This window comes from Hakea prostrata, chromosome 8 (assembly GCF_041222555.1).
Source record: "Hakea prostrata isolate BN-2017 chromosome 8, UWA_Hpros_2, whole genome shotgun sequence".
Taxonomy (NCBI): domain Eukaryota; kingdom Viridiplantae; phylum Streptophyta; class Magnoliopsida; order Proteales; family Proteaceae; genus Hakea; species Hakea prostrata.
In genome coordinates, this window is record NC_142607.1 from 29585787 (window position 1) to 29605988 (window position 20202).

At 42.7% G+C, this 20202-nt stretch overlaps 1 protein-coding gene across 1 annotated transcript; it reads left to right on the forward strand.

Annotated features, from left to right (window-relative positions):
- Positions 1–826: 826 nt before the first annotated feature.
- LOC149007516 (uncharacterized) lies at positions 827–1234 on the forward strand. Its single transcript, XM_089167085.1, has one exon. The coding sequence runs from the start codon at positions 827–829 to the stop codon at positions 1232–1234; it is 408 nt and encodes a 135-aa protein (XP_089023211.1).
- Positions 1235–20202: the final 18968 nt, after the last annotated feature.

A 20202-nucleotide genomic window follows, 5' to 3' on the forward strand; every position in this document is an offset into this window, starting at 1 on the left:
GTGGGAATAAAAAACAACTCAAGTCATGGCAAGGCGCACAATCAACAATGAACAAACTCAGTAGGATACCACAAGAGGTGACCTGAATCTGGACAATCATAACCTCCAGGGAGATGGGGTTGAGCATTCCACCCGGGTAGAAGAAAATCCTCCCGAGGCGGATCAAAGACCCCAAGGCCCCCATGGAGAGGGCATGTTGGCAAGACCCTAAGTACCGACATAGATGAAATCCGAAGAGGAATGCTCGAGATGCAAGGGGGTATTGCGAGGGTTAGTTCAACAAGGACCCACACCCAATACTCAGGTAGGAAGATTACACTGCGCCGCAAGGGGAACCAGACCACAAAGCAAGAACTTGAGAGGCAGTCGGGTTGATGGTTGACGAACAACACACCTCGGCCTTGAGGTCGACTAGAGACAGGAGGACGGCTTGAGAGTCAGCGCTTTTGACCGGATCTTGGGACCTGCACGAACCCTAGACCTTCCCTAAAGGAGCCGTCAAATCAAGAATGACCAAGAGATAGATAACCATCCTTAAAGAACCCGATCACGAGTGTCGGTGGCTCGAACACAATCAGGATGAGCAAGCACCGTGGAGTCTAGGGGAAATCAATTGAGGCAAAACCGACTACGAAGAAGGGTGGCAGAAGTTGAAAGAAGACTAAAAGATCGAGACCACAAAGAGGATTTCAACGTGGTGGACTGAGAGCCATTCTCGGACGAAATAATGAACATGCCCCTCCTACTAAATTTCATCATGCCAACCTTCACCCCGTTCGAAGGGAAAACCAATTAGAAGGAGCATATCAGCTACTTCAAATCCATGATGACAGTTCTAGGTCGAGAAGACGAGTTGCTCTGTGGTACTTTCCCGGCCTCCTTAAAAGGACTGGCAATAAAGTGGTTCAGTAGCCTAAGCCCTGGCTCCATCTACAACTTCAGAGTACTAGCCCGGAAGTTCATTGCCCGCTTTAGAAGTGCGATCGGGAGCAAGAAAACATCTGACAACTTATTTGCCATCAGGCAAGGCAAGAACGAATCCATCCAAGACTACCTGAAGTGCTTCGACAAAGTCGCCATTGAGATCGAGGAGTTGGATGATCAGGTAGCATACAACGCATTGTGTAGTGGCATCACTCACCGAAGACTTATGGAAGTCCTATTGTCATACAAACCAAAGACTTATGGGGTCTGCTACACAAGTGCCAAAAGCAAGCTAGCGTATACGAAGTAATAAATGCCTGAGTAAAGGCTGACAAGGAGCATAGGCTGGATAGCGAAAGAGAGGGCCACTCCAATGCTAGGGATAGGGGAACCAAATAAAAGTTGAAACGAGATGGTTGAGACAGCTACACCCCGCTCAATATCAAACCGGCTGAAATCCTTATGCAAATTCAAGATAAAAAATCTCTGAAATGGCCCAGGAAAATACACTCCCGACCAGAAGATCGGGACATGAATGAATATTTCCGTTTCCACAAAGATTATGGCCATAACACTGACGATTGCCAAAGTCTCAAATTGAAAATTGAAAAATCAATACAAGAAGGCAAGCTTGGCCAGTATGTTAGAGGATGGGGACATCCCGGGACAAATCACCTGAAGCCAGAAAAAGAGTACGGTCGCCAAGCCCAGAGGAAGTGGCGAAGAAGACCCACAAAGGAAAGAAGTGGGAAGAGACCCCTATGTCACATCCACCCAGCCGGTACCCTATCTGGCATACCCGGGAATGTGATCCACAGCCCGAGGATCAAGGATCGAGAGGCCATGCCTCCCACATACATGATAACATAATCATGAACAATATAATCAATGTTTTAAGCAAGTAATAACTAGATCGAAATGGATAAGAAATAGATAACCAAATTAGAGTGCGGAAATTCATAAGGTATCAAGTATATATAAAAGTAATCTCAAAGAGAGAGAGAGAGAGAGAGAGAGAGAGAGAGAGAGAGAGAGAGAGCGATCAGAAGTCACTCTCTCGGTAGTAGCGGAAAGTGGTTAATTAAGTTAAGTTACAAACCAGTATCAAAGAGTAAATCCATAAAAGTTAACATAACATGTCCATGTTCCAGAATGACAGTAAAGGGCCAAAGCTAGGGTCTCCTCCATCTTGTATAATGTGTCCTCATATGTATACACAAAATAAACCAAGCACGGCCTCTCCCATAACAAGGTCGAGCTAATCTTGGTACGGAGGGTAATCACCCTCGGCACCTTCACCGTAGTATGAGGGATCCTACTCTGCCTCGTAGTAGGAGCCATCAATGTCTTCAGTACCTGTAGATAAGTCTAACAAAAACAATTGCACAAAAGGAATGAGTTCAAAAGAACTCAGCAAGGCGAGTCATTCCACAATACACAAATCATACAATACAAGTCACGATATGATGCAAGATGATATGAAACAATAATGCAATATGATTCTAACTCTGAGTATGCTAGTCCCTAAGGTAGACATGCTTTAAGCCATAGCACCATACTTCTTTAGGTCGTATGTCACTCCCCCTCAATCATACATGATATCTTGGGTCTGTTGGGGTAATTGGGTAAAGTCCTAATCAGAAACCATGGTTGGGGATTAGGTCACCACTCTCTCACATCACCATTGGTATAAGTATTGGCACATGTCACGACAAAGCCTAGCCCAATGCAAGTCATCTACTCAGTCGTATCAAGTCAGATCCGGATACTTCCCCTATGGCACCGACCAACTGGGTTCTGTATCCTTCACACTAGAGTCAGCGTATCCTATGGCTACAACCAACTTGGACTACGGACTCATCAACCCTATTGGTCATCCACAAATAGCAGATGGGAAGCTCTCATGTCCCCTCACGGATATGACTCCCGGTCTCGGGCTACCCATGAGCCCAAGTCTAGCTATTTGCAACCCTACCAATAAACGACCCCTAACGGGTATCCATAACATGATCTATGTCCTCTCATGGGGTGGTTATCGGTCTTGAGCGTCCATCAAATCACACTATTACCACGGGTTTTTCGGTCTCAATACCCTTCCGATTCGGGTCTAATACAACAAGGATAGTCCTAGCCATACATCTAGACAATCCTATGTATGTCATCCAATGATCCGGGAAAGTGTCGGTGGACACCTTCGGAGACATCCCATACCATTCCCTCTAATGTCCAAGGACAGAAGTGTCGGTAGGACACTTCCCAATCCCAAGTCATACTTAGTCATTCACATACTCAATCTCATCATATCATACATGATCAATAATTCATCATATAAACCAAGACATAATATAACATGACCAGTCATATATGTAATCATAAAGAACAATTAAGCATGATATTCTAAATGATATGTAACATAGTATTACTGATATAAAGTGCATACAACAATCATACATGGCTAAGGAATACACTAATGAAATATATCTACTAAGTTTCCAAAGTAGCAGTAGATTCGCATAATCAGCGTACTTAGGGTAACAACCGTCCTTACCTTAATCGAGTAATAAATAATACCAAGAATCACCAAGAATAGCCCAAAATTTCGTGTTTGTACCCTAGACAACACATAAGCAACATTAAAGAAGAAAACAATCAAATCGGAGGTCAAACAAAGTAAATCGGACAAGGACAGGGTTGCTGTCATATCTTGGTCGACTGGCTGGTCGACCAGAGCAAACAATAATGGGCAGAAATGGAGAATTGGCCCGAAACTGATTTATCGGTGCTCCGATTGATATGAAACTTGGAGGGAATGATCATGGCAATATGAGGACACTACAAACTAAATTTTATCATGATCCAATGGTCCAACTATGAATACCCAAATCGAAACCCTATGTTCCATATGTTAGACATCAAGAATTGAATTGGAATTGATTGTAATTGCAAGGAATGATGGGGAATCAATTAAAGAATGATAAGAACTAATTTAGAATCATGAATCAATAGTAATTCAGACCCAACACACATCTACACATCAGTGTGAATTAAAGAATAGGTTGAAATGAAGAAATCATGGAGTTGCAATGTAAGTAATCATAATGGAAGTATATCATGGTAAGAATGGAGTGAGGTTAATGGAAATGAAAGGGGAAGCTCATGGCCAAGTGTTTGCAAGGTTGCATCACTTCAGCCATGGTCCCAAGAGTAGAAATTAATAGGAGATTGAGTAGATTAGAAGGAGAAGAAAAGAATCCATACCTTCAAACAATGATTGAGATGGAATGCCAATGATTAGAGTCAATATTCTTCACAAACAACAAGAGATGGCCTAGGGAATGTCACCTCCTCATTCTCTGAAATGCCAATGATTAGGGTAGACCTTCATTCACGAGTTCCAAAATGGTAGGGTCAAAATGGTCAAGATTTTTGTTATTTTTCGAAGTTAACAACTGCTGGTCAACCAAGCAGTCGACCAAGGCTGACAACAACCTTAGAGTGTGGATTTGGAAGGCTAGACTGATCTGAATTGAGTTGGGTTTTCTCCTACAAGTCAATCAACAAGTCTAGTTTCAAGAAATACTTTCGGATTGAGCACAGGGGTTCATTAGGTGCTTCAACTAATTCAATCTTCTTCGATGCGCAGATTTTCACTAAACACTAACAATGTGCTCAAGTAAAGGGCAACACTGTCAATGTCCATAGGCTCTAGATCAAGCACCGAATCTTCAACTATGAGGGTCCACAAGTCTCTTCTACCTCCATTCTAGGTCTTCGGACCTACAACAGAACAAAATCCGGGCCGAGTCAAGGTTAGGATAAGGCCGGATTTTACACCCTGTCTATGTCATAATGGGGAGGGGGGGGCTCGACCGTAGAATCTATCAAGAAGGCCAAGCAAAAGGCCCGATTTGTGGGAGCAATCCATCTACTAAAGAAGAGGAAAAATCCAACTTGTCCAAAGCCTATCACTTTCACGGACAAAAACTTGATCGGGATAGCCATGCCTCATGATGATGGAATTATCATCAAAGTGAAGCTAGCCAACTGGGAAATTCACCGGGTCCTAGTCGATACGGGCTCCTCGGTTGACCTACTGTCATACAAGGCTTTCAAAAGGTTGAAACTAGCTGACGATATGCTAACCCCTGCGCAACCCCTCTTTACGGTTTCGTGGGATCTTCATCTACTGCAAAAGGAACAATCCAGCTTGATCTGAAGATCAAGACATCTCCCCGGGATACACTGGTTTGGGTTAATTTCATGGTGGTGAAAGATTTGTTTGCGTACAACGTAATACTCGGGCACCCAACGTTAAACACGTTAGAAGCAGTGGTCTCACCCAAACATATGAAACTCAAGTTCTCAACCGAAGCTAAGGTGGGAGAATGCAAGTTCGACCAATCCACATCCTAGCAATGTTTCCTCAACTACCTAAAGCAAAAGCGTAGGTTTGAAGGCTCGAGAAGTGCCCTGATCATCGAGATACGAGACGACCGGGATGAGGACAACATGCAAAGAGCTGAACCGGTCAAAAGATTAGAGAGGATCCAACTACACCCGGACAACCTTGAACACGGGAAGATGATTGGGCATGAACAGCCTAACACCTTCAAGAAGGAATTGACCAAATTCTTACGGGACAATGCAGACATCTTCGCATGGTCGGAAAGTGACATGCCAGGGATTCAAAGAAGGGTAGCTAGACACAAATTGTGGATTCAAAAGGATGCAACCTTGGACATCTAAAGAAGAAGAAACTTTTCCATAGAAAAGCACGAGGCAATAAGGATTGAAACAGAGAAACTAGGGCGATCGGGCTTCATCTAGCAGATTGAGTGCCTGACCTAGCTAGCAAACGTAGTAATGGCCAAAAAAGCAAACGGAAAGTGGAGGATGTGCGTTGATTACATAGACCTCAACAAGGCCTGCCCAAAAGATTGCTACCCACTACCATGAATTGACATACTCATTGATGCAATGGCTGGCCATGAAGTCCCTAGATTCATGGATGCATATTCCAGGTATAACCAAATCCTCATGAACCGAGACGATGAAAATCATACCTCATTCATGACAGATTGGGAAAGGTACTTCTACCGGGTAATGCCATTCGGTTTGAAAAATGTAGGTGCAACCTACCAGAGAGCCGTGAACAAAATCTTTAAGGAGAAAATCAGGAAGAATATGGAGGTGTATGTTGACAACATGCTCTTGAAAATCCTAGCTTGAGCAAAGCACTTGGCAGATTTAGAAGAAGCGAACCTACCAAATGTATTTGACCCTAGACAAATGTGCATTAGGGGTGTCGTCCCAAACCCAAAGGGGACCGAGGCAAATCCCAAGAAAATCAAAGCCCTGAGAGACTTGCAACCCCCTAGAAGAGTGAAAGATCTAGTGTCTAATTGGGAGGGTGGCCGTGCTAAACCGGTTTATTTCCCGAGTGGGGGAGAAATGCAACTCATTCTCCAAAGCACTTAAGGCCACATCAGCTCATGGGGAAAACATATGGACTGAAGAATGCCAACAAGCTTTCGAAGAACTTAAGAGGATACTCGGGACAACTCTTGTCTTAGCTTGTCCTACTACCGGGGGAAATCTCACCCTCTACCTGGCCATATCCCCGATTGTTGTCAGTGCTGTCTTGGTCAAAGGAGAGACGGCCCAAAATTCAGTCTACTATGTGAGCCATGTGCTCATTGGTGCGGAGACAACATACCCGGATGTCGACAAGCAAGCCTTGGCCTCACGCAAACTAAGACCTTATTTTCAAGTGCACCTAATTACCATTCCAACTAGCTTCCCTCTAAAAAATATCTTACACAGACCAAATGTGGTGGGGAGAATGGTTGGTTGGGTAGTCTAGCTCAGTGAATATCAGATTGAGTTCAAACCGAGAATGGCCATCAAGGCCCAAGTCTTGGCCGACTTCATCCTAGAAAATAGCAATCCTCGGGAGATAAACACTAATTCCAATCAACCCAGCGAAATCGAGGAGTTACGATTGCTACATGTAAATGGTTCGAGCAGTAGCTCTAGATTAGGGGCGGGCCTAACCCTTAAAAGCTCAAGAGGATTCACAATTAGCTATGCACTAAGGTTCAACTTTACAGCCTCCAACAATGAAGCTAAGTACGAAGTTGTCCTGGCTGGTCTATGGGTTGCTCAGGCTCTAAGAGCACGAAACTTGGAAATCAGAAGTGACTCCTAGTTAGTTGTAAACCAAATTAAAGGAGAATATAGCGTGAAGGATGACCAGATGGCAAAATATCTCACGAAGGTCAGGCAGTACCGGGAGAAGTTTGATTGTGTAATTTTCAAACAAATCCCCTAGAATGAAAAGGAAGAAGCCGACGAACTATCCCGATTCTCCACTGCCAAATACAAAAACTTGGATTCGACAGTTTACATAGAGGAATTGGACTCCCCAAGCATACAGGAAGTTGAGATCATGGAGGTTGAACAAGAGCCCGATGAGATGACCCCGATCATATCTTAATGGATGACAAACTCCCGACTGACCAAAAAGGGGCCAGGAAAATCATGAATCGGTCGGCACGATTCACCATTTTGGATGATCAGTTATATAAGAGATCCTTCTCTGAACTCCCTGCTGAAGTGTGTTGGACCGTCCTGAGCTAAGTACACAATGGCGGAAGTCCATGAGGGAATATGCGGTGCCCATATAGGCGGGAAAGCATTGACGCAAAAACTCCTGAGGTCAGAAATTTATTGGCCAACCATGCAGCAAGATGCTATTATTCACATACGTAAATGTGAACAATGCCAAAAACACACCACTATTCTGAAGGGACTTGTAGTACTCTCTCCCCAATCTCATGCCCGACTCCTTTTGCCATGTGGGGGATTGACCTAGTCAGGAAGTTACCAAAAGCCTCAAGAAGTCAAGAATATCTCATTGTGGCCATTGACTACTTTACAAAGTGGGTCGAAGCAGAACCTTTAGCCTCCATCACAAAAAGACAAATGGAAAAGTTCTTTGAAGAAAAGTTCATCTACCGGTTCGGGATACCTCAAATCCTTGTAACAGATGACGGCAAGCAATTTGTAGGTTCCAGGTTCAAGGTGTTCTTCAAAAGATATCACATTGAACACCGATATTCCTCGGTGACTTACTAACGGACAAGTAGAGGTTATAAACCGGACTTTGTTGGATGAGATAAAGAAAATGTTAGAAGATAGCCGGACCATGTGGGTTGAAGAGCTCCCAAATGTTCTATGGTCATATCGAACAACAGTTCGGGCTCCCACAAGGGAAACACCATTCCGCCCAGCTTACAGAACAGAATCTCTGGTCCCGATCGAGGTATTACCTGGGTCTATTAGATACCAAACCTTTGCCGAGAAAGAGAACGAACAAGATCTAAGAGCCAACCTCGACTTCCCACAAGAGACCAGTGAGATAGCTCGTCACAGAAACCAGCAGTACCAGAAAAGAGTAGCACAATATTACAACTCATGAGTTAAGGCTCGAAGATACAGGTCGGGAGATCTTGTACTATGAAGAACTAGGGCTTTGGACCCAAGGAATCAAGGGAAGTTAAGCCCGACTTGGGAAGGTCCCTACATTGTTGACAAGGAGACCAAACCAGGAGCATTCCGACTAAAAGAGCTGACAATAGGGAAGCCAGTTGACCAATCATAGGACTCCACCAGCCTGAGAAAATTCTACCAGTAACTTGTATTTCTTTTAGAAATAAACATTTTTGTCTTGAGTGATCTCACCAGACACACCCATATTTTTGCACGTCTTTTGAGGACTTGAAGTACAAACGCGTACAATGTCCTGGGAGCCATCCCGGTCAAATATTTTTGCACCTCTCTTGAGGACTTGACGTACAAATGCGTACAACGTCCCAGAAGCCATTTCGGTCAAATATTTTTGCACCTCTCTTGAGGACTTCAAGTACAAACGCCTACAACGTCTCGGGAGCCATCCCGATCAAATATTTTTGCACCTCTCTTGAGGACTTGATGTACAAACATTTACAATGTCCCGAGAGCCATCCTAGTCACATGTTTTTGCACCTCTCTTGAGACTTGACACATAAACACATCCCGAGAACCACCCCGGTCATATATCTCCGCACCTCTTTTGAGGACTTCACATAATGGGTCTCGGGGACTCTACGTGTAAGGTCCGAGTAGGATACCGGTTACACAACTTTGTGATTTCCAAGGTTAATCCTGACGTTAAACCTCTCTAGAAGACACACCAGGTTTACTTCCTGATTATAGATCTTACGCCTAAGAACAATCAAAGAATAAATGGAAACATGTAGGCTACGAGATACTTGTCAAAAATTTCATTCACAAAAATGATCGGGATTACAAATTTCTAAATCCATAACTTGTGTTCAGCTACAATAGCTCGGGACATAAAAATTACATGTTCATCTACAAATGCTTGAAAAATAAAAACTACATAAAGTGATGAATTAAGTACAAAATGATTCGGGACCCATGCGCATCATGTAATTGATATACTGAAGCATCTTCGAGCTCTTCGACGTTGAGTTCATCGCCCGACTTTTGTAATTGATATACTGGAGCATCTTCAAACTTGAGATCACATTGTTCCTCTACTCTGATGCTTCAATCAACCCTCAATGACTGACTCAGGGAAGATCCTACCTCGGTAGTCTGGTCGGCCGGCAAGCCATCATTTGACACATTAGTGTTAACAACGGTGTCACTCGGAGGTTCCGCCACCTTCAACCCAAGGTTCCTCGGTAGGCACAACATCATCACCTTCCTCAGGAGAAGGAGGGTCTATGAAGTCTGCAAGATCAGGAATCTCCAAGTCAGGGAGTTCGAGAATACCCTCGAGACGAGGAATCTGGAGGTATTCGTACACCTTCAGATCAAGGATCCTGGATTGTCAAATCCACCCAGCTAGTACCCTACCTGGCATACCCGAGTGTGTGATCCACAGCCCCGAAGATCAAGTATCGAGAAGACCAACCTCCCACATACACAATAACATAATCATGAACAAGATGTAATCAATGTAATATAACATAAACAATGAGATCAAGATAAGAAGAGAGAATGACAACATAATCAGAGTGCGGAAAGAAATGATACCAATATATAAATGATCAAAATGTAGAGTGTGCGGAAGATCACTCCACAACTACAACGGAAATGTAGCTTGAAACGAAAAGATAAAGATTACAACTGATTCTCAAAAGAACGGAAAGAAAATGGTAATCAAACTAAGCTAAGGTCTCTTCGGTCTTATAAAGTATATCCTCATAAACATAACAAAAGAAACAAGACACGGCCGCTTCCACTCAAGAGTAGGGTTAATCCTAGTACGCAACATGATCACTTGAGGGATCTTCAATATAATCTTCGTAACCGCTAGCACCTTGGGAGTAGTATGCCTCATCAGCTTGTGCTTCTTCATACTAGCCATCATAGTCTTCAGTTCCTATAGGATAATCTAACAAAGATATTTGTATTGTTGGAATTTATTAATATAATTAATAAATTAGTTGCCCAAGGGCAAATCTGGAAACTCACAATTAGGGCGGTTACAGAATATAGTTTATATATTTGTAACCACCGCATTAGTGAGAACGAGTGTGATTGCATTACGTAAGTTTTCCAGAAACGGCGTCTCCCATCTCTCTCTCCCTTTCTCCAAGAAACGCAGGAAGGAGAAACCCTTTGGAGGTTTACTTCCTTTGCTTTAGATCACTATCCCATCCTTTCCACACGGCATTTGGGTTGTGGAAATTATTCCCTTTCCTTGTGATTGTGGAATCTCTCTGGTAAAGCTTTGGTGGTGGAACGAGAACGTGGATCTAGACTTCCGCTGCGAATACTTCATAAAAGGGAAAGCGAATCCAGGTAAGGAATCTTTCCCCCGTCAATTAAACAATATTGATATATGGAGTATTACCAACATTGGCATCAGAGCCACAGGTTCCCACGGTTCTTTGTTCCTCCCCATTGTTTATTTTAATTGTATGGATCCAATGGGAGGATCAAGGGTTTAATATGAAAACCCATGGAAGAATTGTTAGGGTTTTTGGAAACCCTTATGTTTTGGGTTCGGATCCGAGTGGGGAGATTCTTAAGAATTTCCCTTGTAAATTTTTGCATGAATTGATTACCCATGATAATTAATTTTGTTTAAAATTTATTGATGGATTTTTTTTCATGTATTTTTGGATGATTTTTTTGGGTGAAAAAATGTGTTTTACCGTTTTTGAAAAAAAAATCATTCATAAAAAAATTGAGAAAAAACGCCGTTTTCTGGTCATAGAATGCCAGACAGACGGAATTTCCGTCTGGGTAGACGGTCATCCGTCTGGTCACGAGCCGCACGGAATTTCGGCGGGGAGCGGTCATCCATCCGCGCCGGCCGCCCGTCCCGTCTTGCAGAAGGCCGACGGAATTTCCGTCTGGGCAGACGTCATCCGTCTGGGGCATAAAAGGCGACGAAATTCCGTCAGGCGCAGACTCGCGGAGATGGATTTTTTTGAGATATTGGTCTGTTCAGTTTAGAATGTGTTTATAACTTACTGGACACCAATGGCCCGACAATCTGTGTGATGTTTGGGCATTAAGGGCCTAATGGGGCCTAGTGGGAGCTAATGAGGTAGAAGTGTTCTGTGTGAACCACCTAATAGCTTTAACATGATTGCATGTTTTATTTTAATAAAACTGTTTTTTATGGGTCTATCAATCATGTTTCTTGCACAGAATGAAACTAGTGTATAAGTCTATGTGGGTTTGCATGAGAATTTGATTGAATGTTTGTTAGCATCTCTTTTGGTTTAAATGCTTATCCCATAGGTTGACTATGCTAGTGTGATTTGCTGTTGCTTGAGTTGTGTTTTATGCTAGAATAGTTGAACTCATCCTAGTATGTAATGTCTCTAGAATAAATGGCTGCTACCAAGAGCATTGTTGCTAACTTCGCAAAAGGAGATAAACCGAATAAGAGGTATTATGACCTTTGGCACCGAAAGGTGTAGTATCTCCTAGAAGAACAAAACATGCTGGAAACCGTAAACTAGACCATGTCCCCACCTGAGGAAGGTACCACTGCACAGTATTGCAAGAACCTTGAGCTTTACAATGCCTAGAAGAGGAAATACCGGGTAGCTAGGATTAGTATCCTAAGCACCATGAGGATGACTTGATGCTTCGATTTGAGAAGCATAGGACTGCAAAGTCTTTGTGGGAGGCTGTGAAGTTCCAGTATGGAGGGACTTCCACCACAAGAGGCCGCCAGCTCGGACTCACCTTTGACGGTTATAAGATGCGCCAGGGTCACACCATGAGGCAGCATATAACCATCATGTCTAACATGATTAGTGAGTTGAGCGCATGTGGGCGCCAAAAGACTGATGAGGAGCAAGTCTCTGCGTCATCGGGTCATTGCCTAAGTCTTGGGAGCAAATGAAGATCTTCTTGACTCATGTTGATGAGGTCAAGACATTTGATCAAGCTGCCAAGCACCTTGAGCTAGAGGAGGATCGGATGTTGGCCGATGTCCCTCACACTGAAGTAGTTGCTGCTGAAGCAAGCACTAGTAAGGGTGCAGGCTTCAAGCGCAAGAAGGAGAGAGCTCAACCTTAGTGGTCTAGGCAAAGTAATAGAGGTGGGAACAAAAACAAGAGTGGTTTATGAGACATGGTTTTAGAGTTGTATTTGAAAACAATTCTTTGGTTTTGTATCTGGGTGATACAGTTTATGGTTATGGTTTTCTTAATAATGGTTTCATTGTATTGGATACAATTGATTATTCATTTAATTCTAGTAGTGCTTTTGTTTGCCAAAATACTGTGTGTATTGATTCTAATTTGTGGCATGCTAGACTATCTGATTTGCCATATTGGCTTAGATAGGATAAACAGATTGGCAAGAGAAGGTCTCTTAGGCCAAGGTTCACTATCTGATTTGCCAACCTGTGAGTCATGTCTAGCAAGAAAAGCAACTAGAAAACCATTTAAAAAGGCTTTGAGAGCCTCTCTTCCTTTAGAACTTATCCATTCAGATGTGTGTGGACCCATGAATGTGCATACTAGAAAAGGACAATCTTATTTCATCACATTCATAGATGACTATACAAGGTATGGTCACATTTATCTAATTTCTCATAAGTCAGAAGCTCTGGAATGTTTTAAGAAATTCATGAGCTTAGTTGAGAATCAGTTAGATAAAAGGATTAAAACTCTTAGAACGGATAGAGGTAGAGAGTATCTCTCCGATATGTTCAAAGGGTTATGTGATGAAAAGGGGATATCTAGACAACTTACTATTCCAGGGACTCCACAACAAAATGGGGTTGCTGAGAGGAGGAATAGAACCTTGCTAGACATGGTGAGATCCATGATGGCGCAGGAAAATCTACCCATCTTTTATTGGGGAGATGCTTTGCTGATTGCGGCCTATATCCTCAACAGAGTTCCAACCAAATCGGTTCCTTCCACACCATATGAGTTGTGGACCGGAAGGAAGCCAAATTTGAGTTACTTGCGCGCATGGGGATGTGCAGCATATGTTCACTCTACTTCTCACCAATATGGAAAGCTTGGGCTCAGAGGAAGAAAGTGTATCTTTGTGAGATATTCTGAACCCTCAAAGGGCCATGTCTTCATTGGACTAGATGAGAGTGAGAGGAGAACGGAACTTGAGTCTAGGGATGCAACATTCTTGGAGAATGATTTTCCATCTCTTTCAGGAGTTAACAAAGAATCATCGGAATTCTTTGAGATACAAGATAGTGGTCTTGTCACTCCAGGGATTCAGATTCTGGATAATGAACCTGGGGTTCATCCAGAAGATCCTAGTGGGAGTGGGAGTGCAGATGTGATAGCTACCTTAGACGGTGAGCAATCTGACATGCACTTGCGCCGTAGTGGGCGCGGGCTAGTTCCTCGTTGACATTTCGACATAGAGGATGAAGCCTACATGGTAACTCCTGAAGAGATCGATTGTGAGATGACTTCAGTCGATGAGCATGAACCAAAGAGCGTGCAGGAAGCTCTTGCGGGGTCAAGCTCAAAGGAATGGTTGAAAGCAATAAAGGAAGAGTTGGAGTCGATGAAAGTTAATCATGTCTGGGACTTGGTTGACTTGCCGCCGGGCCGAAAGGCAATTGGGAACAAGTGGGTTCTCAAGATCAAAAGAAAGGCGGATGGATTTATTGAGAGATTCAAGGCTCGTTTAGTGGCTAAGGGCTACACCCAACGAGAGGGCGTTGATTATGAGGAAACTTTTTCCCCTGTGGTTAGGTTTGCCTCAATTCGCCTCATACTAGCTATTGTTGCTCAGTTGGACTTGGAGCTTTATCAGATGGATGTAAAAACTGCTTTTCTCAATGGAGAACTTGAGGAAGAGATCTATATGGATCAACCTCAAGGCTTTGAAGCAAATGGACTTAAGCGCAAAGTGTGCAAGCTTAAGAAGTCCATCTATGGCTTAAAGCAAGCATCTAGATAGTGGAATGTGTGCTTCCACCAAGCTATGATGGAAAATGGTTTTTCCATGCTTGAGGAAGACCATTGTGTTTACACCAAGAGATCTGATAGTAATTATGTCATTCTGACACTGTACGTAGATGACATACTTATGGCTAGCAATAGCAAGGAGCTATTGGAAACCATTAAGAAATGGTTGTCCTCCGTATTTGATATGAAGGACATGGGTGAAGCAAGCTATGTGCTTGGTGTCAAGATTGTCGAAAATAGGCAAAAGAGATTACTTGGGTTTATCTCAAGAGACCTATATTGACAATGTCTTGACGAGATACCAGATGCACAACTGCAAACCAATTGATACTCCAATGGAGAAGGGTTTGCATTTGAGCCTTGATATGGGTCCTAAGACTCCAGAGGAGAAAACCAAGATGGAAAGAGTTCCATATTCCAGTGCAGTGGGTAGCCTTATGTACGCTGTGATGTGTACTAGGCCGGATATTTGTTATGCAGTGGGTTTGGTTAGTCGGTACCAATCAAACCCAGGCATAGAGCAATGGAAAGCAGTCAAGAGGATATTGAGATATCTCAGAGGAACGAGTAACTACATGTTGTGTTACCAAGGATTGGATTTGCGCTTAGTTGGCTATAGTGATGCCGACTGGGCTGGAGACATCGATGAGCGCAAATCAACCTCTGGATATGCTTTCTTGCTGAATGGCGGGGCCATTTCGTGGTGTAGCAAGAAGCAGGCTTGTATATCCCTCTCGACCATGGAAGCAGAGTATGTGGCATGCTCAACTGCGGTTCAAGAGGCTGTTTGGTTGAGGAGATTCCTTCGACATACTGGGATTGTGATGACATCCAAAGAGGCTGCCCTTGTCTACTGTGATAGTACGACAGCTCTTAGTTATGTCAAGGACCCCAAGTATCATGGGAATACCAAACATATACAGTTGAGATATCACTTTATTAGAGACATTACATCAAGGAAGAAAGTTGTACTTAAGCATATATCTACTAGTTTGATGGTAGCTGACCCTCTTACCAAACCTATAGCCAAGGATGTTTTTATTTCTGATGAAAAATCCTTGGGCTTGCGTAGATTGTGACTTTGTACTGAGACTTTCTTATTATTGAGTAATATGAGTTCATTCCAGCATTTATTTTTATTCACTTTCTGTGTGATTGTGTTTCTTCTAGCATAAAACAAGATATGTCAATAGGCAAGAGAATGGCTCACTCACACGAGCATTCGCCTCTGGCGCCTTGGAGGCGAGCAGAGATGAGACGGATTGTGAATGACTTTGTGTAGGTCAATTCATAATCATGATGTCGCCTTGATTTGGAATCAAGATGAGTTTCTCTATTGTGAAGAGAATCGACATGAATGTTCCCACTATTCATGTTGCCTATAGGAGCCAGGTGCGAGTACTTTATGTGGCGCTAGGGTGGCGACAATAAAGAAACTCGGGTTAGGCACAAGAAGTTGCGACTAGACTAAGACCTGTATGGTGTTGAGATGGACATACGTTCTATTGTATATAGAATGCTCCACCATAGCACGTATATCATACTATGTGTGCCTAGCGATCATTGGAAATGAGAGGATGGATCCCTGCTCCTCTCATTGTGTGAGTCCTGGACCTTATGGTCCATTAGTGTTCTTAGTGACTTTCGACGACATCATGAAACGAAGGGTTGATGTGGCTACTTTGGGGTGTTACCTATGGTCATGATTGATTCGACCTAAAGGGGCACTACCGGGAAAGGAGTCAATCCTAAGTGTAGTGATGGTTTGGGGCGAAAGGAAAGGTTTGATTCAACTGCACCCTAAAAGTGTTTGTTGGGCGCCAACCGTATGTGTTACAAAGAGTGAACATTTTAAGGACAAGAAGGTGATCTCTCAGAGGGATCGAGATACCTTTAGTCTGGTGAGTTTGAATAAACCTAGGACACTATGTTATACTAATGCTTATTTGATTTGTTTCTTTGAGTGATGTGCCATTCTGGCCTTCTGGGAAGGTTTCTAGTTTGGGGCTCACGCGTGCAGGTATATCACCTGTCGCACAACCCATTTTGCCAGTATGACTTGTGGATGTTAGTGTCTGGGACACAGGTGGTCTATGTATCTGGGATACATAGTGAAGAGATCAATATATATGTATATCTGGGATATACATGTGTGTCTGGGACACAAGAGGTCTATGTATCTGGGATACATAGCAGAGAGATTGAATATGTATATCTGGGATATACATGTGTGTCTGAGACACAAGAGGTCTATGTATCTGGGATCCATAGCAGAGAGATTGAATGTGTATATCTGGGATATACATGTGTGTCTGGGACACATTGAAAGATTATCACTTGCCCTTGTGCAAGTGGGAGCTGTTGGAATTTATTAATATAATTAATAAATTAGTTGCCCAAGGGCAAATCTGGAAACTCACAATTAGGGCGGTTACAGAATATAGGTTATATATTTGTAACCACCGCATTAGTGAGAACGAGTGTGATTGCATTACGTAAGTTTTCCAGAAATGGCGTCTCCCATCTCTCTCTCCCTTTCTCCAAGAAACGCAGGAAGGAGAAACCCTTTGGAGGTTTACTTCCTTTGCTTTAGATCACTATCCCATCCTTTCCACACGGCATTTGGGTTGTGGAAATTATTCCCTTTCCTTGTGATTGTGGAATCTCTCCGGTAAAGCTTTGGTGGTGGAACGAGAACGTGGATCTAGACTTCCGCTGCGAATACTTCATAAAAGGGAAAGCGAATCCAGGTAAGGAATCTTTCCCCCGTCAATTAAACAATATTGATATATGGAGTATTACCAACATGTACAAAAAGGAGTGAGTTCAAAAGAACTCAGCAAGGCAAGTTATTCCACAACAACATAAATAACATGATAGTAAAACATAGCATGAATGCAATATGATATGAGATAGACAATGCATCTATAAATCTAACTCTATGTATGCTGGTCTCTATAGGCAGACATGCTTTAAGTCATAGCACCATACTTCTTTGGGAAGGTCTAAAATCACTCAGCATCGGATGGTAAAGGGTCTTGCATCCCTCTTGGACATTCCATGGTTGGGGTTTAGATCACCGCTCTCTCACATGACCATTGGTCTAAGTATTGGAGCATGTCAAGGTTAAGCCTAGCCCAATGCAAGTCATCTACTTAGTTATATCAACTCATATCCAGATACGTCCATTCCTCCCCTCTTGGGATCCTTTCCGGTATCCTTCTCACTAGAGTCAACGTATTCCCTCTCGGACTACAAATTCATCAACCCTATTAGTCATCCACAAATAATAGACGGGAAGCTCTTATGTCCTCTCACGGATATAACTCACCGGTCTCGAGCACTCATGAGCCCAAGTCTACTATTTGCAACCCTACCAATGAATGGCCCCCACAATGTGATTTATATCCTATCACGGATATAACTCACCGGTCTTGAGCGCCCACAAATCCCCATTGCTACCACGGGTTGTTTGGTCTCAATACCCTTCCGAATCGGGTATGATATAATGGGGACATCCTAGCCAAACATTGCTAGACAAGCCCTAGGTATGACATACAATAATCCGGGAAAGCGTCAAAGGGCACCATCAGAAATATCCCATACTATTCCCACTGATGTCCAAGGACAAAAATGTCAAAAGGACATTCCCCAATCCCAAATCATATCTATTCAATCACATTCCCAATTCAGTCATAGCATACACAACCGATATCTCATCATATAGAAAGATGCATATAAACATGATCAATCGCATATGCAAATGACAAGAGTAAGTATTCATAATAACAAAAGAATACAAGAACATGGTGCTGCTATACTTGAAGTACTTACAACAGAAATATAACAATAAGAAAATACAATTATGGTAGTGAATCTAAGAAATTCGCAAAATAGAAACAAAGATTCACACAATCTATGTAATTATGGTAACAACTGTCCTTACCTTAAATAGATTCAAAGATATTCCAGAAGTCAAAGAAATCAAGTCCAAAGTTAGCAAACCAACCCTAGACAAGCATAGATACAACATTAGAAGAAAAACCTAGAAGATCGAAGGTCAAATGGATCAAATCGAACGAAAGCATCAATGTTGTCCACAGATGGCTGACTGGGTGGTTGACTGATTCAGTCGACTAGGTGAATAGTAACCGAAGCCAAAACTGAAATTTTGATCCAAAACCATACTTTCGGGACTCGAAACACTCCAAAATTGGAAAGGAATCTTAGGAACAGTAAACTAAGACTATTTAACAAAAATTAAGCATCAAACAAGGATCAAAACATGGACTTTCTATTTTGATCAACATCATGGTATTCAATGAAAAACACCATGAATGCAAAGGAGAATGAAGGATCATGTCAAGAGGATCATAATCAATAGATCAGAGATGAATACTAACCTATAATCAGATCTAGCATGTTAGAGAAATCAGATTGAAGAAGAGATCATGCTTTCATGAAGAATTCATATGAAACATGGCTAAGAATCAAGTATGTGAATCATAGCATGAATGGAATGAATGGAGATTCATTTTCATCAAAAGAGATTGTAGAAGAGGTATTTGCAAGAGTGCAGTACCTTCTTCATAATCACAGTAAAGAGAACAAGAGTAAATCAAGGAGAAACAAGAGATTACTAACCTTGAAGATGAACTTGAGAAGACAAACAATAGATCTTCAAAGAGTTCTTCAAAATCACCAAGGAGAGGCTTTGGAGGAGGTTTCCCATGTATACAATAGGTTATGGCAGCAAGGGAGACTTAAGAATACGAAGTGTACTTAAATAAAACAACCAAAGACCTAATAATCAAATATTCTCAAATCTTATAATTCAGCTGGCTGATTGGTTGGTCGACTGGCCAGTCGACCAGGCAGTCGACAGCAAGCCAAGTTAGGGATTTGGAGGCCTAGATCAACTCAAATTCAATTGGGCTTCTTCCTACATCTCAATTGACAAGTCTAGGTAAGAGAAATACCTTCAAATCAGGTTCAAGAGTGCATTGGGTCCATCAACTAATCTCTCCTTCTTCAAGGTGCAGTTTCTTATCAAACACTGCCAAAGCTTCCAAGTATGGGGCACCATCATCAATGTCCATGGGTTCGGGGTCTAACACCATGTCTTCTACTGAGAGGGTCCATAGTTGTTTTCTTCCTCCACTTCAGGTCTTCGAACCTACAAACAACCGGGTTTTCGGGTCAAGGTTAGGGTTGAGTTTCACATGGACAGCTTCCACACATCTAGGAAAGACGTCTATTCCAGGGCAAGCTTGAAGGCATAATCCCTTCCCCTCCTTAAAGCAGATGCCGAGATAGCTAACTTCAAATCCTTGAACTAAGGAGTCTCAAAATATTCCTCCAGCACCTTCCGCTTGGACTCGGAGGTACCCTCAAGGAAACTGGCCTTCAACTCCTCGACCGTCTCCCTCAATCCCTCATTCTTTTCCATCTCCGCGTCCAAGAGAGTCTTAGCGTTATCCAACTCCATGGAGATCTTCTCGATTTTCTTCTCGAGAGACCTGACCTTCTCCTTATACTTCCCTTGGCTCTTGATGAGCTCAGTCTTCTCCTTCCGCAGAGATGCCATTTCCCCTCGAGCTGCCTCAAGCTCCATCTTGACCTGATGAGAACTGTGATTGGCTTGCTGGCAGAGATCTTGGGAGAGTCTCAACTCCTCCGACTAATGACAAGCCTGATTGATCACCTCAGCAAAGCAATGGGCCACCTCGGCCAAATACCTGAAGCAGTAAATGGAACAGTTAGAACAAGCATATTAAGCAACTTAAGA

Coding starts and splice junctions, on each gene's coding strand:
- LOC149007516 (XM_089167085.1), top strand. CDS start 827: ATGACAGTTCTAGGTCGAGAAGACGAGTTGCTCTGTGGTACTTTCCCG.